General features: G+C 39.2%; 2 protein-coding genes across 8 annotated transcripts in view; both read left to right on the top strand.

Annotated features, from left to right (window-relative positions):
* Positions 1-16,487, top strand: part of irak1 (interleukin-1 receptor-associated kinase 1) — a 33,424-nt gene extending 16,937 nt beyond the window's left edge. For all 4 annotated transcript variants that reach the window (XM_005166703.6, XM_068223097.2, XM_073910058.1 and 1 more), the window contains 5 exons: positions 7,648-7,716; positions 9,475-9,699; positions 10,078-10,513; positions 12,164-12,283; positions 15,528-16,487. In XM_005166703.6, coding sequence (XP_005166760.1) covers positions 7,648-7,716; positions 9,475-9,699; positions 10,078-10,513; positions 12,164-12,283; positions 15,528-15,607 — 930 coding nt within the window. In that variant the 3' untranslated portion in view covers positions 15,608-16,487. The remainder of the gene's footprint in view (positions 1-7,647; positions 7,717-9,474; positions 9,700-10,077; positions 10,514-12,163; positions 12,284-15,527) is intronic.
* A 2,472-nt stretch (positions 16,488-18,959) lies between these two features.
* Positions 18,960-26,422, top strand: part of hcfc1b (host cell factor C1b) — a 61,342-nt gene continuing 53,879 nt past the window's right edge. For 2 of the 4 annotated variants that reach the window (XM_073909678.1, XM_021478282.2), the window contains exons 1-5: positions 19,002-19,144; positions 19,455-19,508; positions 20,887-21,071; positions 24,977-25,125; positions 25,648-25,808. In XM_073909678.1, the coding sequence (XP_073765779.1) occupies positions 20,897-21,071; positions 24,977-25,125; positions 25,648-25,808 (485 nt within the window). In that variant the 5' untranslated portion in view covers positions 19,002-19,144; positions 19,455-19,508; positions 20,887-20,896. Of the gene's footprint in view, positions 19,145-19,454; positions 19,509-20,886; positions 21,072-24,976; positions 25,126-25,647; positions 25,809-26,422 lie in introns of all 4 variants that reach the window. The other 2 variants (NM_001128537.1, XM_005166699.5) reach the window with 2 other exon arrangements.

Raw genomic sequence — 26,422 nt, 5'->3', positions numbered from 1 at the left:
AGCAAAGTAGCAAGTAGCGTCTGATATACTTGAGAATATCTAAAGTTTGATATACTTGAGTATATCTGTCAATACATAGGAGAAATCCCTTTGTGTTCACTCTATAGGGTGACGAATTTGAATACAAACATATCAAAGCATTTCTTCTATTACATCAGCATTTGGTCATTCATTTATGCAGTCTTCCTGGAGTCTTATCCTCCAAGGTCATAGCTCCTAGTTGGCAAAGAAAATCTTTTTCTGGAGATAACGCTCCCAGGCCTTTTCCAGTCTTCGATTATAATAGTTGGTCAGAAGGGTCATCTGTGCCATTTCTTCGTTTATGGTTTGCAGAAAATTGACCCACTTCAGCACCTCATCTTTGTCCTCTTCGAACTCTGTCTGTTTCTTCTTATTGCTAATAGCTGTTTTTGTAAGCATAGGAATATCTGAATATGTAAGTAAGTTTTTGTGTCTTTTACAATTCAAGAGTTCACACTTAGATATTGCTTGACGACTGTAAGCAGGTTTGGCATGCTGTCCCGGGAGAGAACCCTGAGCTCGGAGATAGTTGAGCCCAGGGCTCCCGCCAGGTCCATAGAGCATGTAAGGGGAGTACGAGATCAGGTGGTTCTCGAGAGCTCCCCTTTTTAAAGGGAGGAAAGGAGGAGATAGGGGGTGGATGGGGGGTTTCTTCGGAAAACGAAGGTAAGGGAGTAATATCTAGCTAGGCTATTTATAGTAATTTGGAATAGATCTGATTGGCTAACTACTGAGTGTAAATTGGCGGCCAGCTGCGGTCAATTATATCACGTGCTCCTCTCGAAATTAGTTTAAAAACTTCACTTCAAGAGTTCACACTTAGATATTGCTTGACGACTGTAAGCAGGTTTGGCATGCTGTCCCGGGAGAGAACCCTGAGCTCGGAGATAGTTGAGCCCAGGGCTCCCGCCAGGTCCATAGAGCATGTAAGGGGAGTACGAGATCAGGTGGTTCTCGAGAGCTCCCCAAATGCATGAAGCTCGGGACAGCAGCCGTGTATTCGAAGAAACTCCCCAAAAGGCTTGAAATGCTATATCCGGCTGCTGGATATAGTTATTTGAAAGGAAATGTAAAGAGGGCTCCTTGGAGCAAAGGGTGACACAGGTTCCTGCGGGAACCCGAGCAGAGTTGGCTTGGGCTGTGAATACTCCTGCTGGAGTAGAGACTCGGGGAGACCCCTGCGGGGGTCAGAGCCATGGGGTGGGCGGGAATCCTGCTGGAGTCATTACAAGGAAAGGGGAGTGAAGGACTCCGGCTGGAGAGGGGGGTGAAGGGGGGCAGGGGGGGGCGGGGACTCCAAAGGAGTAATTTGCTCGAGGAACACTCCTTGCGGAGATTGAGCTGGGAGGTGGCAGCACTATATATAATTATATATTTATATGAAACATATAGATATATAAATATATAATGGGGTAATCTAGGGCCTTGGGGGGGGGCGTTTTTTACTGACTCTTGAGAGAGTCGAAGCTCTTGGCTCTCCTGCGGGAGAGAGAGCTGTATGTGCCATCTCCAGCTGGAGTCGGGAAAAGGAATGGTCGGTGAAGCCCCAGCTGGAGGGTGAAATGGCAGTTGGGCGATGACCCCTGCGGGGGTCCGGTGCTCGGGATTAACTCCGCGGGAGTTAGAGCGTGAGGGTGACAGCACTATATATAAATATATATTTATATGCGTGGGTGCATATATATATACATATATATAAATAAATTTAAAAAATAAAAGATAAATGTGAGAAATAAACAGAAATAAATGAATAAAAGCTAGGGCCGGGGAGGGTCGGTGACATGGCTAGTGTCACAGCTCGGGGCTGGGTGAGCTATTTGGCTGGCTCCAGTAGGAGTCTGGAAAGATGAGGGGAAGGTGAAGACTCTTTCTGGAGGGTGACGGGCGCTATAGGTGCTCTGGGGGTGTTCCTGCGGGAACAGAGCGTGAGGGTGACAGCACTATATATAAATTCATATTTATATGCGTGGGTGCATATAGATGTGAATTTATACAAATAAAATCAAACAAAGAGAAAATAAATAGTGCTATACTATATGTCATTGAAATGACATATAATATAAAAAGCTAAGGCCGGGCCGTGAGATGATTCCTGCGGGAATCGAAGCTCGGGGTAACGCCCCTGCGGGGGCCAGAGCCATGGGGGGGGCGGGGTCCTACAGAAGTTAGAAAAGTTGGTGGGCAGTGAAAACTTCTGTGGCAGCGGCCAGGGGGGGCGGGGGTGACGGGGGGGCTTGGGCAGGGAAAGAACTCTTACTGTAGTTGGGTGAGTGAAAAGGGGGAGAAGGCTGAGTGCAAATCAGCTGGAAGGAAGAAAAGAAATTAGATGGCTGGGTCATGCCCGCGCCCTTGAGAGACTTGGTAGTTCCTCTGCCCTCGGGAAGCTGGTATAGCTGGGTTGTGTTCTTTCCTTGTACTAGGCTCGTGCCTTTGGCCGCTGGGATAACTGCAACGGCTGGTGAGGGTCCTCTGGGCTTCCCTGAGATGACTGTGGCTGAGTCGGATGTAGGTTTTGAAGGCGTCAGAAGACCACCTTCCTAGTGTTTGTATGTGTTGTTGTGATAACCCTTTGTGTGCTGCTGTAGTGGCGGCTCCAATTCTGAATGAGTGACTGGAGTATGATTCTGATGGGAAGCCTGAGTTGGTTAGGACATATTTAAGGTGTTTTTGGAACCAAAAGCGTGTTACTGGGTGGTGTGTGTCGTCTATGAAAAGGGGGTCTAGGGGACTTGCACTTAGTGTTTTCCTGTAGTGTGTGTAAGCTAGAAGAGTTTGGAATGGGCTTGTGGGGGAGGGAATGTTGAATATGTAGATGTAATGTCCCTTTCTGGATTGATCTGTTTTACTTTGCTTAATGAGGAAAGCAATTGTTTCCTCATCAATCAAGGTCAGATCTGCTATAGTAGGGTGGATAGAGGGATCGAATTTAGATGTAACTGTAAATTCAGAACATCTTAGAAATCCAAAAAAGGCGAGAATAAACATTGCATCTAGGGTATGATCTGTATGAAATGAAAAATAGCCTTTCCTGAGTGTGGAAATGCATTTAGCTAGTATGTTGTGTGTGATGGGTAGCCTTGTGTCTGGGAGGGGGGGGGCGGGTCTTCTGAATGCCTTTAATAAGAAGGCTAGTTTGTGAGTTAGTGATAGATTCAGAACTGGAGCCGTACATGAGTTTGTGAAAAAACTGAATGCCACTTAAATAGCTCTTAATCGAGTTTGCCTGGATATGTTTGTGAGAATGAAGGTAAGTGATAAATGATGTGATTGTAAGTAGGGAGAAATTGGGGAATGTAGTGTTGTATAGTGAATGGAAATGTTTGAATGTTTTCCATGCAGTGAGATAAGCTTGTAAGGTTCTTGGAGCCACCGCTTGCATAATGAGAGATATGGATGCTTGGTGCAGATCGTGCATGGGATGATTTATTGGAATATCATCTCTGAATAAGGAGGGATGGGCGTCGGGTGCTGCTCCGCCTCCGGCGCTAATTCTCTGAATTTCTGAAAATGAAGACGAGAGAGAGAGTCAGCAATTTGATTATGGAAACCAGGAACATGTACAGCAGTTAAAATAAACTGTTTTTTGGCTGAAGTCCAAATAAGGCGACGGAGAAGCGGCATTAGAGCGGGGGAGTGAGAGCGCCCTCTATTAATGCAGTGAACGACGGCTTCATTGTCACAGTGAATGAGAATGCTGGAAGCAGACCATTCATCTCCCCATAATAGGGTCGCGACGACTATGGGGTATAGTTCGAATAATGCAGATGAATATTGGTGTGATGGAACCTCTAACATTTGGGGGGGCCAATCGGATGCGAACCAGCGGCCTTGGTAGTAACCGCCAAATCCTATGGAGGGTGCAGCGTCTGTATAAAGATGGATGTCTACGGGGGATGAAATTAAATCACTATAAAAGAAAGAACAGCCGTTCCAGCACTTAAGGAAGGAAATCCAGAGGCTGAGTTCGTTTCGGCATGGATCGGATAAGGATATATTTTCTTCTAGACTCTGAACTGATGCTGCGAGTTGAAGGAGGTGAGTGACGAACGGGCGTCCTTGAGGTATGATGCGCATGGCGAAATTTAAATGTCCTAATATTGACAGCAGTTCGCGTTTAGAACATTCTTGTTTCTCCAAAAATATGGAAGATAGAGAAATGATGCGATCGACTTTCTCTTTGGGTAAAGATGCTTGAAATTTGTTAGAGTCCAAATTGATGCCTAAGAATTCTATGAAGGTGCTGGGGCCGGCGGTTTTTTCTTCAGCTAGAGGGATGCCGAGTTTGGCAAACACTGCTTTGGTAATCTCTAGGTGTTTAGCAGGTGGGGAATTTGGAGGGGAAATTATGAGGAAATCATCTAGTAGGTGGACTACGTGCGGAATGCCGTAATTGTTAGCGAGGATCCAGCATAATGCTTCTGAAAGCATGTCAAAGATTTTGGGGCTACTTCTGCAGCCGAAGGTTAAACGGACTGCAAAGTAGAATTGGGATTTCCAATTAATGCCAAAGAGATGCCAGAACTCGGGATGCAATGGCATAATTTTGAAAGCTGACGTGATGTCTACTTTCGCGAGCCAGGCGTCGCGTCCGACGAGTTTAATTAAAGAAATGGCTTGGTCTATATCGTGGTAATTCAGAGAGAATTCGTCAGGTGAAATTATGCTGTTGACACTTGAATAGGCGGAATTATGGGGAGAAGACAGGTCGATAATTAGCCGTTTTTTGCCCGAAAATTTTCTGGTCGCTACTCCAATTGGGCTGACTCGATAGGTGCTAAACGGGGGGGCAAGAAAGGGACCGATCATAAATTTATTATCGATCTCTTTCTTTATTAATTGCTCCACCACTTCTGGTTCAGCGTTAGCAGATTGAAGGTTAGGACATGCGAGGTTATAGGAAGGAAGAGTCGAAACACCGGGGTGGAATCCATTAGACAGACCTGAAATGAGAAATTCAGAAAAGTTAGGATCAGGGTGCATGCATAATTCATGGTAAAGATTAGAAATATTGACAGGAGTCGACAAATAGGATCTATGTTTTTTATTTGCTTTCCACACTTGGCAGACCACTCGAGCATGAGCGCCACCGCAGTAACTGCAAATGTGTAAGTATTTGCAAGGGTGGCGGAAACATCTGGCTGCGTTAAAGTTATTGCAAGCTAGAGATGATGGAGGGTTTTGAGAGGAGGGAGGGGGGAGAAGAGCAGGGATAGCAGAGGTAGAAGGGCGGGGTACGTAACTAGTGGATCTTGGGGTTTGTAGTTCTTTCTCAGTGGAGGGGATTATGAAGGGACAGGAAGTGGTTGGGTGAAGGTTTGAGCGGCAGACCGCGCAGGAAAGATTGCGGCATCCTAGAAAAACTCTGTTATGGAGATCAGTGTCCAAAGCCCCCCAATAAGAACACTGATTCCATTGAGCAACGCGAATAGCGCATTTTGCTGAAAATAATTTGTGATATGTATAGAAATGCGTTCCCCCATAGGAGAGTGCGAGCTCCGAAATGATAGCCATATAGTCGTTCAGCTCGCGCCTCCTATGGGGAAAGACAGAGCAGATGGTGTCTGTATAACGTGAGAAAGCTACGTGGAATTCGGCTATTGTGAGTGTGCGAGGTTGAGAGCTGACTGGTGATTTAAGTGTAATGGTGAATTCGCCGCAATCCACCTGTCGATCTGCCGAGGGAGGTGCAATAGGTGAAAGGAGTGTAGAGAGGTCTATGTCTGCACCTGATAGGATGAGGTTCCTGACTGTGTTGGAGATCTGAGGTGGTTCCAGGACTGGAGCGTTATGCGGAATGGGAAGGGGTGTGGCTGTGGCTAGGGTGAAGGGGGCTCGTGCGGAAGATGTGTTAGTACAGAAAGCATTTTGTTGGGGAGGGTTAGTAATGGAAGTGGGTGCTTGGAGGGATGTAGAGGGGAAAAAGGGGGGATTAGTAGATGAAAAATTAGCAGGCAGAGGGAGAGCGTTGGAGCTTGTAGGAAAGGATTGAGTGGGAATAAGTTGGGTTGAAGAATGAGGGAGATTAGAAGAAAGATTGGGAATAAGTTGAGTTGAAGAATGAGGGAGATTAGAAGAAAGAGAGAACTGAGGAGGGTTGAGAGTCGGGGGAATTGCTTGAAGAGTCGGACTGGAGTTTTCGCTGGATTGTGGGGCTGGAGGCCAAAGGAGGGGGGTGGGAAGTCCTGGAGTGGCATAATTGTCCGGTGGATTCACTGTGTGTTGGTTGGTAGAAGGTGCTTTCTGTCCTGTAGCTTGAGGTTGCTTTTTATTAGTTTTCTTGGTTGCTTTCTTGGGTGGTCCAGGGGGGTTTCTTGAGTGCTGAGTAGCGGAGGGTTGTGGATAGGGGGTGTGGCGGGAGCGAGTTGGTCTACTGTCTTGGGGAGGCGGAGTTGGTGACGGGATGGCTTCGTACAGTTTCAGAAGTTCGGATTTATTGCAGCGGGTGGGGATGGAAATTCCGGCGTTTGTGAGTGACTGGCGGAGTTCAGAAACAGTCATTTTGTTGGATGTGATGGATGAAGATCTTGCAGAGGCGTAGGATGAAGCGGGAGACGGTAAGTTGCGGTTTGGAGATGGAGATTGCGTGCGGCGATGGGTTCTTGTGACTGTGGAGCGGATGGGTCTTCGGCCTCTGATAGGAGCCTCGGTGTTTATTTGGGTTTGTTGTTGTGTTTGGGCTGGTGTTTCCGGGAGAGCTGGTGTGTTGGTTCCTTCCATGTTGCTTGTTGATGGCTTTGATGTTGGATTGTTCTGTTTAGGTTGTGAGTTCTTTCTGTTGTTGTCGCTGTTTTGTTGTAGCTGTTGTTGTAGTAGCTGTTGTTGTTGAAGCTGTTGTTGTTGAAGCGTTAGCTGTTATTGTTGATGTAACGTTAGGCTGTTGTTGCTGTTGCTGTTGTTGTTGTAGCTGTTGTTGTAGCTGTAGCTGTTGTTGTAGCTGTTGTTGTAGCTGTTGTTGTAGCTGTTGTTGTAGCTGTTGTCGTCGAGTTGTTTGTTGTCGAGGGTTCCGATAGTTTGTTAGGAGCAGGGTTTGTCCTTGTTCTTCGGAAAACGAAGGTAAGGGAGTAATATCTAGCTAGGCTATTTATAGTAATTTGGAATAGATCTGATTGGCTAACTACTGAGTGTAAATTGGCGGCCAGCTGCGGTCAATTATATCACGTGCTCCTCTCGAAATTAGTTTAAAAACTTCACTTAATGTCATTAAACCATCCAGACACTACAGTGTACATCCAGAGATGTCAAACTCAGGGGCTGCAGGGCTGCACAGTTTATTTCCAACACACTTACCTGCACATTTCAAACAAGCCTGAATGACTTATTAGTTTGATCAGGTGTGTTGACACCTGTGGTGTACACAATCACATCGTTGCCCTTTGGTTGTCATGAGGCGGAAAATAGCAAAAATGAATTTTATATTGTTTATATAAGCTAAATACTAGTTTAGTTCTCTCAACAAAATCGCTATAGTAGCTGGCATGAAATAACAACAAACCAAACAAACATTGGTTGGCTTTTTTGTAAAACAAATTTATTACAATTTTAGTAAACAATGTTTGTAAACTAATGCACTGCAAGCATGTTTTAGCATTTTGCCTAATAATAACACTTGTTTCTATCGCACCACAGGTCATGCTAGAGGTACTCACTGGACGACAAGCTCTTGAGGTTGATTCCCAATCCAAAACAGTTTTCTTGGTAAGTCATATTTTAGAAACATAAGCTAATGCAGAGTCAGTGTTGATGACTGGATAAAGATTGCATGGCCAAGAAGTCACTGAGGCGTTTGTTTCAGTAAGTTGATGTACTTCACACTACGGGTGCTTTCACACCTGTGAATCGATTCAGTTTTTCCGAAACAGAGATTACAATTGTTACATTGTTGCTCTTTGCTCTTGGAGCGGTTCGCTTTCACACTGCAAAGTTTCTAGTCGGACCAAAAGAGCTAAAACAAGTCACGTGCGAGTAAACTCTCCTCACATTGGTCAGGGTGGCAGGTTTTATTTTGCAGCGTTCCGCTCAGCTGTCAGGAGAGGTGGTGGTTTGGTGGAGATTGACCGGGTGCGCGCGACGTGTCTGAGGAGAGATGCGGTGGGGAGGGGTGAGAAGGGTGCGCGACGATGCCTATTTGAGGACCGGGAGGGAGACGCGAGATTACCGGGAGATCATCACTCGTTTGCAGGCATCCGGAGACTCGCGAAACTTCCCGCCATACTCATAATTCTCTCTTCATATAACCGTAAGCCTATTACATATCCATAAAACACTGTGATATAACCGCGCTCGGATCGGATCGCTTTATCACTGCAATCGAACCGCTCCAGGGTTCGTTTCAATCGAGCCGAGACCACCTCATTCAAGCGATCTCAAAGCGATTACTTTGGCGAGGAACAGAGCGCGATTGCCCTGTTAACATATGCCAAACGAACTGCGCTAACTGGGCAAACAAGATACGTTACAAAAGTGTAGGTGTTTACGAGATACGAAACAAAAGTGTAGGTGTGAAAGCACCTAAGTATGTACTCGCACTATGTACAGTTGCCTTGAACCATGCCGAAGCGGGCGTGTTCCCTCTCCCCGACGGCCTGCACTCACATTGCATCCGAGCCAGTGCACGCTTACGCCGTCGATGATCGACTGTTCAGTTTAACAGGAAGAGAAGTGCTCTCACTTGGCTCAGTGGACATCCTTGCTTTAGTTATATCGTTGTGTATTATTTTAAGTCTTTTGGGATGCAGCGACACAGTCAATATTTTACTGAACAGATCCACCACTTTTGACACTCATAAGTTATCATAAAAGGCCTCGTAGTGCACGTATTAAGAGGTTTGCTGAAGGTGCAGCTGATGTGCAGCGACGGGTTTGTATCTTTAATAAACTACGGCAGTTCATGTTCATTAAACAGTAAGAATGAATAATATTATCATATGAAAGCCCCTGAAATGTGATGTCGCATCTTCAGTTTCAGGCTCAGGCACGCTTTGCACTCAAACTACAAGTGTACCTCTGACACTTGTACAACTGAACCGTGCTCTGGCACACCTCTTTCTAATTGGGCCAAGGCCTGGTCAACTGAAGTGGGCCTGTGCCACATTCGGAGCATTTACACTTGTCAAACGAACCGGGAAATAAATGCGCATGAGCACGGTTCGGATAGCCTAGAGTGAGTACGCCCTAAACTGAATATCGAGTAGGGGGCAGAGCTTTAATTAGTGAACCTTTCCCTTATAGGAAATTAACAATAAGAGAGGAATATTGTGGCTGAACCCGTCAAACGGACATCATCAGAGAAAGACCGCCACTCCAGTTAATGATTACCAAACCAAACATTTTTTTCAGTGGATGAACTTGCACAGATAACTTGTTCACCTAACAAATAACAATGTGCACTAGCAAAATTAATAATGTGTGAAATTTGAGCTTTGACACAGACTTAAAAGTTTTTATTTCTCACAGAAAGACCTGGTAACAGAGGAGGAAGATGATGGGAGAAGCTTCAGCAAAGCGAAGCACTCTCGAGATTTGTCCTACGGTCAAACAGCAGAGCACATCTGCAAAAAACATCTGGATCGTCGACTGACCGCTAAAGATGCACCTGCAACTCATGGGTCAGCGGACATCGCTCGGCTGGCATGTCAGTGTTTAGAGCGGAGGAGGAAGAAGAGACCTCGCATGACAGATGTAGGAGAACCGGTTCAATGATGATTGTATATTTGATTATGACTTGAATATCTGTTTTATTAAAGTCTGCATGAACTGAAAGCTGCAACAGTTTTTTTTTTCATATTGTGAAGCAGTTCCTGGTGAAACAAAATATTAAATGAGAATACAGTGGGCGTGGCTTTGTACTTCTACTGCAAGCTTATTGGATGTAGAAAAATACAGACTTTTCATTCAGAAAAAGGTTTCGAGAGAGTTAGCCAACAACAAAAAAAAAAAACTTGTGGCTTTTTGGCTCACAAATTAAGATCAAAAACAAGATATTATTATCAAAAATAATAACAATTCTTCATGTTATTATATTTCAGTAACAATTATGTGACTTTGTTGTTTTTACAGGTGTTCAAAGCGCTTCAGGATGTGCATTCGGGGTTGAAGATCTCCGACAGATCAACCACGATCAATAAGTCTCCTGTAGCCACACCTGAGCCTCTGCGCTCCGACAGCAGCTCCATAGACTCTCTCTCCCATCACTTCTCCAAACTCCGGCCTCAGGAGGACACGTACCCCTGCGTTCACAAGCCTGTCTTTCACACGTTGACTACTACAGTGACTACAGAGTCCGGCTGCTCGGTCTCGCAGCTGAATGAGGAGTCGTGGGCTTCACAGTCATCTGGTGTGCCTTGCGAATCGGATGAGAGTCAAGGCTTTTCTCAGTACTTGACGAGCCATTGTAGCAGATCTAAGTCAGTGTCGTGTGGAGCCCAAGGCATTGAGAGCACTAAAACAGACATTTCTTCAGTGGAAAAGCAACCACAGATAAGTCCAAATGAAGGTAATGTGAAAAATGGATGAGGAAAGTTATCATAAATATTTATAATAGCACAGATATTTACTCGACTAGTCAAGAGTTTAGAATAACTATGATTTAAAGGAACACTACATTTTTAGGGTGGAAATAAGCTTATTTTACCACTTCCGTATAGTTAATTGGTTAAGCTTTTCTATTTATGAAAGTCCGGAGAGAGCACTATTATCTTAGCTTAGCATAAATCATTGAATCGGATTAGACCATAAGCATCTCAATCAAAAAAATCAAAAAGGAGTTTTGATCATTTTTCTATTTAAAGCTTGACTCTTCTGTCCGATGTTTCAGTAAATCACTCATTAAGACACGGATTTGCCAGTAGCTAATAGTGGTTTTAGTGTCTTGTCTTTTCTGAATCAATAAATAATTTAATGAATCAGCTGTTTTGAAAGAATTGTTGGAATGAATGGTTCAATGAATCATTCATTAGACATCGATTTGTGATGGCAAATGGTGGTTTCAGTGTCTTTTCTTTTCTGTCAGAACATTAATATAATTTAACTGTGATATTGATTTTTTACTGCAGTTGATTTTGATTTTAAACGAATCGAGTGAGTCAGTGATTCAATTATTCATTCTAAATGACTGTGAATTCAGTTTGTTCTAAATGAATCAGCTGTTTTCAGTTCAGTGAATCACTCTTAAAGACAGCGACTTGCCAATAGCTAATCCGCTTGTTAAGTAGTGACGTGTTTGTGACGTCGTAATACTGTTTCCGGGTCCAAGCCGCCATTCACTTGAGTGGAGAAATCATTCATTCATGATCACTTTTTATTAATATCGCACATTAAATTTAATATTATATAAAGTCATAGTGTACACAACAATCTCTGGGCTTGCTGCATAACAAAAACCAAAATTTTAACAATTTATAAAACAATGAATTACTTTCTGGCCATCGGATATTAGGCATGGACATATATATTTCGATCGTGATTTTCGAAAGCATTAAATCGCTTTGTAAACGTTTATTATTACCATTTCAAGAATCTCCCCATTAAGTTGAATAGAGCGATTGGACCCGGAAGCTGCTTCGCGTGACGTCACACTTAACAAGCGGATGGTGGTTTTGGTGTCTTTTCTATCAGCACATTAGTATTAATTCAGATGTGATATTAATTGTATTCAACAGTTGATTTTGAATGAATCGAGTGAGGCAGTGATTCAATGATTCATTCACAAAGACTGTCAACATTGTTCTAAGTGAATCAGCTATTTTGAAAGAAGTGTTTAAATAATTGATGCAGTGAATCAAACCTCTCAAAGTAATATTATTCATTCAAATAATAGTTTGAATGAATGGTTCAGTGCTTTGAATCAATCTACATTGTAAAAATCGCAATAGAAATAAAGATGAATGGAATCACTCATAAAGACAGTGACTTGCCTATAGCTTAAGTTGGTTTTAGTGTCACATTTATCCAAGAAAGGCCTGGCACAAAACACCCTTGGCTAAATATTTTATCATAATTATCAAATCAAAAAAAGTGCCTTATGTTTAACAAGGCTGCAAATATTTATACTTTAAAAATTCTTTATTATTCCACAAAAGTGTTGATGTCTTTTACTATTTGCTTTGTTCCTCTCTAATTCTCATCTTAATATTATTATCCACAGGTTTTTCTGGACAGAATGTTATCATCAACCCCGCTAGGCAGCGATTGGTACAGAAAATGGAGCTTTATGAAGAAGGGAGGATTTTAACTTCTGATTTGTTGTCGTCAGGCGCCTCACTATGTAAGTGCTGAAACTGACAGTCAGATGACATTACTGCTGTTATGGGGGACAGTTTTTTTTAAGAGTTTTTATGGGAATACGAGTCATTTTCAGCTCAGTTATCATGATTGCTTCTGTTTAGGTAACATCTGATTGGCCTGTGGCAAATGTTTGTAGCTTTTTAGGCATCGCACAAGTCAGAGATACCAGGGGTCTGTTTTTTCGTAGCTGGATTACTCAGTTAGCTGGATTTGGTTATTGACGATTTGACATGATCCAGGATCGTTTAGTTCTTCAAAACTCATGCGAGAGTTGTTGTCATGGCAACAGTTCTGGTAGCTCAAACCTGCTCTGAAGCAGGTTTATTTCATACAAAAAGGATTAGATTGGGTCAGTTCAAGCAAAGATAATACTGAAAGTATGTACCGAATGCTGATATTTTCTTACAGTAGTAGTTATATACACTTGGGGAAAATAGTCTATATTTATTTTTTAACTTCAAAGTTAAAAAAAATATATATCAATAAAACAATCTGATCTCCCAAAAAAGTACCAAGACTCCCACCTGCTGGTTTTAGATACAAACTCGTACAATCAATTTAGTACAATTTGTGTATGATAATAGACATGCACAATATTCGACTTATTTTAAAGGAAAAATACATTTATTCTGGCATGAACATGTTTTGACAGCTAATATGGTGTTTTGATGCTTTACAAAAGTTGCAGACACTTTTAACGATATCAAAATGCTTTTGTGATGCAAAGTTAATTTACACATCCAGTTATTCTTTACACTGATTAAGAAACCGGCTACTTATAAAGAGAAATAATAAGTTAACTGTAAAACTAAATGAATAACTAAATACTCTTGACACATGAAAGTGTAAAGCCTGCAGCCCACAACAAAGGTGGAAAGTTATTCATTCATTCAATCATTTTCTTGTCGGCTTAGTCCCTTTATTAATCTGGGGTCGCCACAGCGGAATGAACCGACAATTTTCCCAGCAAGTTTTTACGCAGCGAATGCATTGGAAACATCCACACACACATTCACACTCACAGACTACGAACAATTTAGCCTACCCAATTCACCTGTACCGCATGTCTTTGGACTGTGGGGGAAACCGAAGCACCCGGAGAAAACCCTAGCGAATCCAGGGAGAACATGGGAGAACATGCAAACTCCACACAGAACTGAGCTGAGGCTCAACCCAGTGAGCTTCTTGCTGTGAGGCGACAGCACTACCTGCCTGTGTAAAGATATTGCGTATCATATTTGACAAACCGTTTACTGCTAATTTTATGTAATTTTGCTCACATGGACAATTGAATAATAATCAGATGATGTCATTATGCTGCTGTGCCGTCAGCCAATCGTTGCATTGCTAATCATGATTTCGAGGATCGATAGTTCTGTCCTTCACAACACACGCAGCGATCTCAGATCGGTTCATCCAGACATTTGAATCTGATTCACGAACTTGTTTTAAAAAACCAAATAAGCCAGAGATCAGTTATCAAGATTGAAAAATCCAGGATCTGTCAAATCAACTTAGATCATTTAAGCAAGGTATAAAAAATGGACCCCAGGTTTATTCTTGAGCTTAAAACTCTGGTTTAACTTGCAGAAATCATGACAGAATGATAGGAAGTCTACTGCGTGTGAATATACCTCTCAAAGTAATAATAATGAATACATACATTTTCCTTTCCTTCTCGTCCATTTATTAATACTTATCCAGTACATGTTTTACACAGCGGATGCCCTTCCAGCTGCAACCCATCACTGGGAACCACCATTGCACTCTCATTCATATACACACTACAGACGATTTAGCTTACCCTATACACCTATTCCACGTTTTTGGACTTGTGGGGGAAACTAGAGCACCCGTAGGAAACCCACGTGAACACGGGGAGAACATGCAAACTCCACACAGAAATGCCAACTAACCCAGCCAGGGTTCGAACCAGCGACCTTCTTGCTGCGAGTCGATTGTGCTACCCACTCAGCCACAGTGCTGCCCTAATAAATACATTATTCAGATTTCAATTTAAATTAGCAATACATTAATAATAATAAGAGTAATTGTAAGGATTAATCACATTGATTTAAACAGAAACAAGCAAATACATTTGATGGAGTTCTTCAAAATGGAAAGTAAGCTTTTTATTAATTTTTTTTTGTAATTCTGCTTTTTTTTTTTATTGTTCAACAGCCAAAGAACAGACTTCACACTACACTTTCTCACGACTTTCCATTAGTTGCATATGATTCATCTTCAGCCACCTGCAACACCAAGAAAAACAACATATCATAAACATACATGAAAATTAAAGTTGCCTTGTATGACAAACTCATTTTAAACTCTAATTTTAAATGTGGCCAGAAATGATGCCAATTTCTATGGACTTCTCCCTCATTATTTAATCTCCCCAGCATACATTCTTTTGTTGCAATCTCAATTATCCCATTGAAAAATTCATTATTTAAAATTTTATTATTTAAAATTTATGATTTAAAGTTTATTTTAAAAGTTTAAATGGAAAAATTGGAGAAAAATAAACCAATTTTCATAGGGATCAAATTTTTTGACAGGATCCAGGACAAATAATGACATGGTAATTATTTTTCTGCTGGTTTTTATTTTTTATTTATTTATTATTTTTTATTTATTCATGTAATTTATTTATTTGTATTAATTCTTTCATTATTATTTGTATGTTTTATTTTTTTTATATTTTATTATTTTCAATAATGTGATCCAGGGTTATTATGTATGACTAAATCCACATAGCATTTTCGCAACTTAATTAAAAAAAAAGAATTAAAAAAAAATTAAAATTTAATTTAAAAAAAAAAGAAAAGAAAAATTGTATAAAATGATTAAAAGCAAACCTTTAGGAAAATATAACGATAAAAAGTAATTTAAATACATAATAAAAACTACAACAGCATGTCAATACTAAATAACATTCTAACAAGTTAGAAAGAAATTCAATGAATCATTTAATTTAGTTTTCTTTGTGTTTTAGCTACAATTGCACTGGCCTTTTGGCTTTAACTGGCAGCAGTCCATAGCATGCAACCATGTATAATATTGCTATGATTATAATTATGATCATTTAAAAACAAATGCAAATCAACAAATGCTTGATATTGAGATGGATGTTTCCTAGATGATGTTTCTAAAATGTACTGGCACGTTAATTGAATTGAATATGCTGATGCTTTTTTTTTTTCTTCTTCATTATTTTCTAGACCGAGGGATGAGCGCTCAAACCAGAGAGCCAGAAGAGAGTGATGAGTTTGCAAGTGAGACGTCATCCGATGCTGTTTAAAGAAAGAAACGCACAACAGATATGTTGTTAAAATTATTACTATGGTTATGGTAGCTATACCTTTATAAATCATTCATAAATACCTCGGCCAAAGCTGCAGATTTATACTCTTTTGTCTAGTAATACCAAGTGAAATGTGGTACAGATCATGAATGCTCTGAAATTTGAACTTGTGTGTATTGACGAAAGTATAAATGTGTGTAATTGATTGTTTTTATGCGCCTGTTATTTTGGCGATCTGTCTGATGTTTTGTTAGTTGTTTTTGCCAGTTCTCATTGAGTCAAGTTTATAGATTACGGCCTTGTTAAACAGCACTTGGGAAATATTATTTTTAAAGAACTTATTTTAATAGCAATGATAGTAATTTTGACTTCAAAGGTATATATTGATGTAACCTGTGCAATGTTTGTCATTTTAACTACAGCTATACCAATTCAGCAACTTTTATCTGAAATATTCTGTCCACTTTTATTTATTTATTTTTTTTTTAGCAAAGCTTCATCTGTTTCTGTCTTCTATTTGGCTGTCCCACACTTTGTTACATTTACTGTTTATTTGGGCACTGATGGTCCATCTATTAATAATATTATTCCAAATCTTCAAAGAGAATTAACATTACTGAGGGTCTAAACAGGCTAAAAAACTCACAAAACTTGCATCTGATATTGACCATATACAAGCGGTTGTAGCCATTGGAATCTTTTTGGCTCGAGACGTCCGCTCTCATTCACTTCCATTGATTTTTAGACGTTAAAAACAGCTCATTATGCTGCTTCATGTGGCAAACTGATATTTTCTTTTTATATTATTATATTTTTTCCGTACAGTCATGAACACTTTTTTGCACAGCAAGCAATTTGTGTTTTCTGCCATTTATTATTCCTAGTCATTTCTCCCATAGGAAACCGAATCAGAAGTTCTCAAAAAAAAAAAAAAAAAATGAGCGCACTTCAGCATGCTAAATAAGGTCAATAGAGACTGGGCTCATTTAGGCCACGCCCTCTACCCCTCCCCATAGGAGGAACCTTTGTTCTAGTTCGAGAAGTTGCGCTCTACTTTTGTGTCCTTAAACACTCATTTTATTTAGGTTGACAGGTTTTAAAACTTTTTTCTCTATTTTTTTTAAGCTTGTCTACTTTACATATTGTCACCAAGCAACTTGTAGACATTGTTTTATTATTATTACTATTTTTAATCATCAGAAAGGACAAGGAGTCATCCTCCCCCTATACAAAGTGAGTGGAGGATTTTAGATCATTACAAGTGTTGTTTGGATTGGCTTTAAATCTACTATTTTGTGATAACGGAATAGGAATGTGATTTATGATCTTAAGTTGTTGTTTATTGTATGCACTGACTTATAATAATTTAAAGACTGATTCCAGACATGGCTATTTATCAGCTCCTTCAGCCTGATCTCAAAAGGAAACGTAACTGTTTCACGTTTTTTCTGTTTACTTGGTAATTCGTATGAATTCAGTCGTACGAATATGTAAGATTTTTACAAAGGAGGAGTGGCACCCAACCAACATTGGGGAATGAGTAAATTGTACGAATTAGCCACTGAATCAAAGTTACGAATTGCCATGAGATCGCGTTGGCTCCTTTGAAACAAACAATATTTACTTTTGATCATGTCAAAAAAACTGTACATCTCTCATGGTTATTCATATGTACATGCTTTATATTATCGTTTGGTTTATGCAGTTAAGAGTAACAGGATGTCAAAGCTAGTTTATTGCATAATAAATGATATATTTCATATTGTTTCATGTATACATGTGTGTATCTAAGGTTTCTTTGTTGATTTTTATTACAAACCAATTGTCAGCTTTAGATTTTTATTGTGAATGTCTTATAATTTTATAAAATCTATTACAAATTTTTACCCTGACTTAATCATTTATTTTACATTTCAGTTGGAAGGTGAGCTCCCTATATATTACAACGATGAATTGAGTTGTAAACAAAATTATTTTTAAAATAATTTGTGCACTTACATTTAAAGAATTTGCCTAGAATCAACATTTTTAAACAATGTAGTCTTACAGTAACGAAACTAGTTACATTAGACTTTTTTTTATCATTACTGTAGTCACTACTTTTCATTTTTGTGTAATTTGATCAGTTACCTTTAATGTATTTGCCTTAAATACTGTAAATAAATTCAACAATTTTGGATTAATTACCTCTGAGAAGCAGTATATGTATATATATATATGCTTCTAGTTGATCATTTGGAAAAGTGGCAGAAGGTTGTTTCTTTTCGAATAATTATTTGTTGAACTGCATCACAATCATCACAAATACATAATACATGTACATTCATAATAAGACCTATTGGAACCTGCATGCACCCAAGATTGTAATAGAAATCTGCCAAGTTTGGTGAAGAAAACACTCATGATTTGGGGTCACATTCAGTTTGGGGGGAGGGTGTGTGAGAGATCTGCAGAGTGAATGGCAACATCAACAGCCTGACGCATCAAGATATTTGTGCTCCTCATACTTCAGCCTCCACATCAAAGTTCCTGAAAGCAAAGAAGGTTGAGGTGCTCCAGGATTGGCCAGCCCAGTCACCCGAAATGAACATTATAGAGCATGTCTGGGATAAAATGGAGGAGGCATTGAAGATGAATCCAAAGAGTCTTGATGAACTCTGGGAGTCTGGAAAAACGCTTTCTTTGCCATTCCAGATGACTTTATTAATAAGTTATTCGAGTCATTGCAGAGATGTGTGGATGCAGTCTTCCAAGCTCATGGGAGTCAGACACAATATTAATTCATTTCCACTGCACCATGACTTTATACTCTATACTGGACATTATTCCTGTTAAGTGATAAGCCTTTGTCTAGGCAAAGTCAGACCTTATTGTCCTAATTAAATTATTTAAAAATCAAGGCATGATCATATTTTATTTTGGTCAAATAAGCCTAATCTAGAGGCCTTTGCCTTTCATATAAGCTACTTCTGATACCAAATGATCAACTAGAAGTCAAGTTATTATTTAATGTTCCTAAAACTTGGATTGTCGACAAGACTTGTAGTGTATTTTTGAGGTAATTACTTTAAAAAAATATTTTATTTTATACATAAAATATTAATTATTATTGTGTTACTTTTTAAATAAAGCTAATTGATCATGTCGATTTAAAGTAACTCAATTACATATTGTGTAACTTGGTTCCTTTTCAGATATAGTAATGAAAAATTAGTTGAAATTACATTTTAATGACAGAATTAATAATTATTTAGGACTGCTTTTTTGAAGTAAGTTACCCAACAAAGCATCCAACACTCATAATATATTAAGGTTTATTATAAACATAATAAGTTGAAAGGCAGTAATGATTCCTGTGTTGATGCTGGGCGCGCGCTCTAGAGGCTGAAGCGCTGGTCAGAAGATGGCGGCTTCCTGGGCGGCATGAAAAGATGTAGAGTTAGACATTTCTACAGTGAAAGACGCACCCAGGGTTGAATTCGTTCTCCGAGTCCTCCCTCGTGATTTTTAAATTAAGTTAACGAATCGGAACGAGTAAGTATTTGGTGCCAGGCAAATGACAGAATCCGAGTATTTTGCAGCTTTCTGTGACGGCTAACGGTACATCCGCCATTTTTCTTGAGGGAAGCTAAAGCGAGCAGCCAGGGACGAAACCAAATCTGAAAGTTACTCAACTGTGCATCTCGAATAAAAATAAATGCCACTTGCTATTCTAACAGTAAATAAACATGAAACGTGTAACATTGTTCTCTGTTGTGCCACATGAGTATGTAGAAGTTGCAGTGTTGTATTGAGCTATGTAGCATTGAAGCTAACTGGCTGCCCTATGGATTTCGTTGAACAGGAGCTAACGTCAGTGTGCTATTGCGGTTAAAAGCTAACAAGAGGAGCAGCCAATGTAAGTTGCTACTTGGTTTTATCGGCGCAGGTTTGTAGAAAGAAAGTGTGTGCTTTAAAGGTTTCACGATGTGTATTATGTGTTAATATGCGCACGGATCACTATAACGCTGCGGGATTTTCTTCCAGAGGGGTGGATTGTTTGGTTTGTTTATCAAGATGGCGGCACCCAGACCAGAGAGGCATGAAAAATCCACACAGATCACAGAAACATTCATTAACCTTTTTACCCATTTGTATCAACGCGCATTTTTAATACATCCGTTTTCTGACCCCTTTAACTAATTTAAATATTACCCACGCGATTTAGTATGCGTGCCTTTATTAAAAAAACTATTTTATTCTGCTGTCAAATTCTTTAATTTGATTTAAATGTTTTATTTTGCCATCATTTGCTTAAATGTGTTTAATTTAAATCTCTTTTTTGTTCACCGCCCACTTTGTCTCATAATCAGCAAATTGCCATTTTAATATTATTATCATCGCTATTTTCATCAGCCTTTTTATTCAGTAACGTTAGCTTGTTTAATGTAAAGATTTCTAACTTGCATTAATTATTATGTGTATTATTGTTATTCTCACCTCCCATTTCATTTCGCTTGATTTTAACACTTTTTCCGCCGTCCATTTTATTTTATAATTATATGTATTATTATTTACATCAGTGCAGCTTTTATTATATAGCTTGTATGATAAAAACTATTTTATTTTCCGACACCCATTTATGACTGCTCCCCCCGCCCATTTCCATTCACTAGCTTGGTTGTGTTAGCTTAGCCACTTAGCAGCTAACTAGGCTCTCGTGCTGGTAGCGTATAGCTAGCCTCTGCAAGATGGCGGCATACACATCTTCATCTCGCTTTTCTTTTTCTCCAGCAGAAATTTAGCTACAACAAACCCACTTCGTCAACTGCACCGAGGGTGAAGAAAAATGTACAGGAGTCCACCTGCATGTGCTGCTGTGTGTTTCGCGATACTCTCCGTATTTACGCCGGGAATCCGCGTCCGTTCAGCCGCCGGCGTCTGTCTATTTATTTTCTTGTCGTGATAAAAAGCGTCTGTTTGCCGCTAAAATGGCGGTCCGCGTAGATTTGAGCGGCTAACATGCTAACCGGCCAACATTAATTCCGGTTTATATTGTTAATTCCACAACCGCGTAAGCACTAATATTAATCGTAACTCCGCTTTTAAAAGTATCTCGACTAGCTTTTTGGCATATTAACGCAAAGAAGTGCAACGCATTTTGGTGACCTAGTTAGCACGCGCGAAGCTATCAAGCACTAGCGGGCTAATCCAGTTAGCACAGGGGCTTTGACACACGAATGCTGTTGAGATTCAAACTAAAATCAGCGCTTTGCGTGGGATTTGTGTCTCGCTAGAGGAGTGGACATGGCTTCTTCAGGCACTTCGGTTCTGCAGCCGCGCTGGAAGAGGGTTTTGGGCTGGTCTGGCCCGGTTCCTCGCCCGAGACATGGACACCGAGCTGTGGCCATTAAAGAGCTGATGGTGGTGTTCGGCGGAGGAAACGAAGGCATTGTGGATGAGCTGCACGTTTACAACACAGGTGAGCATGCTATTATTTTGTAATAAAGGCAGTGTTGTTGTTTTTTGCAGGCATTTATGTTTTGATCCTGTTGTATTTAACGTTAGCTAGCTATGTTGTTAGCCTGATTTGCTTTTCTTGGGGTTCGCATTTGTTTTTTTGGTTTTGACTACAAACGCTGTTTGACAGCTGAAAGATTGCGTTGCGTATATGCAAATGCACAAAGCTCTTTTGTTTTGCATCCATTTCCGATATGATATACCATTAATGTCTCTAGCTAGATGCATTAGCGCAGTTAGCGGCTACACAAAATCTGCATAAGCGATCAGCTACATAAGCTAACTAGCTTTAAAGAATGTGCACACAAACATAACAGTTGTGTACATCAGTAGATCCCACAGTATTAAGTAGGGGCTGTGCTTGCGCTAACGACAGTGCATTTGATTTGAGTGCATCATCAGAGGTTTGTGGTGTTTGTGTGCACCGTGAACTGATCTGTGTTGCGTTAACATGTTTGTGTGTTGAAGTGTCGGCTAACTAGCTAACGCTACAGCACTAGCCAAGCACTGGAACTGGCACGCCAGAAAAAAAAAATGCAAAGAGAAATGGCGGGTTTAAAAAGAACGCCGCCTACGTCATCACAACATACAGGCCCCGCCCATAATTTTTTCCCGCATTGCCATGTAAATACACTTAAGATGAATTGAGGAGAGTAATTCACAATTTCTTTTAAATTTACTTTTAATGTAGCAAAGCTTATCTGGGAAACATCATTCAAGTAGATGCGTGTAATCTCTCTCTCTCTCTCTCTCTCTCTCTCTCTCTCTCTCTCTCTCTCTCTCTCTCTCTCTCTCTCTCTATATATATATATATATATATATATATATGTATATGTGTGTGTGTGTGTGTGTGTGTGTGTGGAAAAATACACTTGTTTTCAAAAAAAAAAGTGATGCAAGTTAATTTGGTTCATTAGTGTTTTTAGTTAGTTTCTTCCTTGGATATAGTTGTATATAGACCCCATATCGACATTCTGTTTTCTCTAATGGCTGCTTAAATAGTTTTAAAATGGTTTTATATGTAGAAATTTTGTTGGTTTGATAATGTGATCAAGTTTTGGTTATTTTAGTACACGTTAAATACTGTTGAATATGTTTTCAAGATTGTGGTATAAGATATTATGTATTGAGTTTTGTTATTTTTCATTTAGAAACTGTTTATAGTTTTGCAGAACCTGAGACGGACATACAGAGGCTATTATAATTTAAATTATTCTGGATGAGCCCCCGTTAAATGTTAAGCTGGCTCTATGCTTTCTTCTGGTGCCGCGCCACGGACCTTCGCTGACTGCGCGTGCACCTCATGAAACGAATGATGCTTTTATATTTGATGTGTTCGCTGTTGTGATATTCTTTAAAACGACTGGGGGCGGTCAAAAGAAACTGACCGTAAAGTCAGATGGATAAACAGAAGTAAGGCAAGGCTATTTAAATAGCACATTTCATACACGGTGGCAATTCAAAGTGCTTTATTTAAACAAGATTAAAAAAGACAAATATAAGAAAATAAAAAACAAACAATCAATAAAAATGATTAAAAAGAGATTAAAATGTATTAAAACAGGTTATAAAAGAATGAAAAAGAAAAGAAAGACATAAGTGTGATCTGTCGGACATAGCTCAGTGCTCATTCAGTAAAGGCACAGCTAAACAGATGTGTCTTGATTTGAATGTGCCTAATGTTGGAGCACATCTGATCATTTCTGGATGCTGATTCCAGCAGCGAGGGGCGCAGTAGCTGAAGGCTGATTCACCCTGCTTTGACTGAACTCTTGGAATTTCTAGTTTATTCTATCCTAATGATCTGAGTGATCTGTTGGGTTTGTATTCAGTGAGCATATCTGTAATGTATTAAGCTCCTAGGCGATTTAGTGATTTATAGACCAGTAATAATACTTTAAAATCTATTCTGAATGTAACTGGGAGCCAGTGTAAAGACCTGAGGACAGGTGTGATGTGCTCTGATTTCCTGGTTCTGGTAAGAATCCTGGCCGCAGCGTTCTGGATGAGCTGCAACTATCTGACTGTCTTTTTGGGAAAACAGTAGAAAGTAGGAAGTTTCTGGAACTGCGTCTTGTCTTATTAATATCATTCAAGATTTTTAAACAATTTTTTAAAATTTCTTAATTATTTTAATGATTATTGGGATTTTTATAACCATTCAAAGTTCTTTAAATCAAACTTTGATGCATCACTTGCTTTTGTTCATATCTCGGACAGTTCAACCTATTAAAGTTTATTAAAATATTAATGACAACCGAATTTTTATTATGACCAGAATAAAAGCAAAAACAAAATTTACTTTCTAAGAAATACGGCATTTTTAATTTAATCCACTCAACAATATACGCATTGTCTGGCTAGTTTGTCCTCTACTGATATGCTAAAAAGGCAATAATAGGCCAACATTCCTGACCATTATCACCAATAAAGCCTAGAAAAACAGGCATCATATTGTAAACCGATAGGGTCAAATGTTCTTTTTCAGTTATCTAGGAAAATGTGTGACTTCAAATTCAAATTTTTTTGATAAATAAATACAGTAGACTACAGGTTTTTTTCCTGCTTAATACTACACACCGCACGACTGTGCTGCTGTGCAAATAACAGAGTAAACAGAACCATAGGAAACAGCTACATTGTCAAAGCAAAATAAGAACACACTTAAATAGCAACACAACAAAAAGATTGTAGGATAGAAAATCACCACAATAAATGTAAATATAAAACACACAGTATTTTATGTCACAATTACAGTGCTTTTGTAAATAATCCTGTACACTATAGTTGTGTGATTTATAAACAAAAATAAATCAGCTGTATATGTTTTTAGTTACACATTTACATGCATGTATTGTGCCCAATTAATAAACAGTGCACATATTGAAGATATCTAAACAGAAGTCTGTCACTCCATGTAAAAAATCCTACACTTTTTTTCTTTTGTTTTGACTAAACTTGTTTTACTAAATATTAAATAAGGAGATGAAAACAAATAGACTATAGATGTGAGAAGTAACAAAATTGTTTCAGAGTATGCTCATGCAGAAATGCTGATCATGCATATAAATGTAAACAGTCATTATAACAGACAGAGCTTAATGTGTGATAACGTAAACGTAAAGAAGAGAGCACCGTGTAATAAATACTGAACTTCTAATGAGTGAATATGAGGTGGTTTCACTTTCGAAATGCTGTATAAATTACTCCCGATTTGTCGTTTTTAATTTTTTTGAAAACTTTCAGGTGCTGCTTGTCAATTTGACAAGACTTCTATGTCCGTTCTTGGTGTCAATTACGGAAGAAATGATTGATAAAAGGATTTTGTTAAACTGCTGCGACAGCTGCAGGCACTGTGTGATGTCAGATTTATCCGGAAGGTCAGATTTAGATACAACATTGGCACTGCAAGTTCCTCCATGTCCAGTCAGTGATGTTTCTTTCTTAAACGATTCCTTCGTTTTGAACAAATCTTTTGTTTGACTCATGGAGTGAATCATTCATTTGCGTACATGCACATTTGTGAAAGCGGAGCTTGCATGCTACCTTGGAGTGGTCTGTTTTGCCCAGAATGCGCACGTGTGGCCTCAAACAATATCGTATGAACGATTTTGGATAGTTACCCATCGCGTTGGGGAATCATATTGATACTCGATATACTGCCCAGCCCTACTGTGAAACCCTCAGAAAACCTGAATAAGTTTTTTAAATTTTAGATTTAATATAATGTATATTTTACTTAAAAATGTAATGTTTTAGTTGAACAATCCTGTGCTGAAATGAAGAATTAATAGTGCATTGCTACACAGAGCTGAAAGAAATGTATTCATCAAAACCACAATGACACAACTATCTGTTTCCCAACAGCCACCAATCAGTGGTTTATTCCGGCTGTCCGGGGTGACATTCCTCCCGGCTGTGCTGCGTATGGATTTGTGTGTGATGGCACCAGACTCCTTGTGTTCGGGGGCATGGTTGAGTACGGGAAGTACAGCAACGATCTGTATGAACTACAAGTAAGACTATCAGCTTCGTCTTCAATTGGGCATTATGCAGAGCTAGTGTTTTCAGCCTTCTAGACCGGTGAAAGGTTTATGTCAATATTTTCAATTTCATGAGCTTCTTTTACAGCAGTAATGTTGTAATGTAATTCTACAATAAGCATAAAACAAAATGAAAGACAGCAGCAGACGAGTGCAGAAACACCATTGGAAATACTTGGTTAAAAACAAATTCCCATATTTAAAAGACATGATGGGGGAAAATTGAAATTAATGCAGTGCTTCATGTCCGGTCTGAGAACCACTTTGAATTGTACATCAATCAGGCAGTGTTGTCACTGATATTTAAAGAAATCAGTTCTTAAAAACGGTGATTTTGTTATAGCTCAACAGTTTACTGGAAGCTGAAAATTAAGAGTCTCTGTGCATATAGCCCATTATCAATAATTGAGCTGTTGGTTTCATTGCATTGGATCTTCAATGCAGATCTATTGTTTTGTAATTGATTTATTTGTTTCTGTCAAATAATCCAAACAGGCTAGTAGATGGGAGTGGAAACGATTGAAGCCCAAAGCCCCTAAGAATGGCCCACCACCATGCCCTCGTCTGGGCCACAGCTTTTCTCTAGTTGGAAACAAGTGTTACTTGTTTGGTGGATTGGCAAATGACAGCGAAGATCCCAAAAACAATATTCCAAGGTAAATACAAAGTGCATTTGTTGTTGTTTGAGCTGCAGATCCAAAATGCAGTTGTTGGTGTTTATCAAGATTATTATAGTTTTACCTTATATTTTCAATATTATTTTACGTTTTGCAGTAAATTTTAGTTTAGTTTTAGTTTTCCTTTATTGGTTTTGTTAGTTTAGTTTTTATTTTGTGAACCCATCTTTATTTAACGTTTATATAAGCAATCAAACTGATAAAGAAACTTTCAAAATGCCCTATTTTTAAGGTTTTTGGAAAATTATAAAGAGACTTTTTAAAGGAAATAATTATAAATGTCTTTCAAAAATGGTAGATATATTTATTAGAAGTAAATCTTAAACTGTTTTAGGTTTTTATCATATTTTATGTATTGCTGTTGATGCCTTTTTATTTTTCTATACCTTTTTTTAATAGAAAAGTGATATTTATGATTGTTTGTAAATTTAATCTGTTTTTGCAAAGTCAGAGAAGCTGATATGGCAATAAAATCAAATCTCTCTCTTGGCTCTTCAGTTTTAGTATTTCTTGTTCAGTAGTTACAAGAACGTGTCCAGTGTCGACCAGAGCAAAGTTTAATGTTTACACAACCTAAACCTTGTGCAAACCTA

The sequence above is a fragment of the Danio rerio genome, chromosome 8 (genome assembly GCF_049306965.1).
Source record: "Danio rerio strain Tuebingen ecotype United States chromosome 8, GRCz12tu, whole genome shotgun sequence".
NCBI classification, from domain to species: Eukaryota; Metazoa; Chordata; class Actinopteri; order Cypriniformes; family Danionidae; genus Danio; species Danio rerio.
Note: the sequence above shows the minus strand (reverse complement) of the source record. Positions and strands in the feature narration are given on the sequence as shown.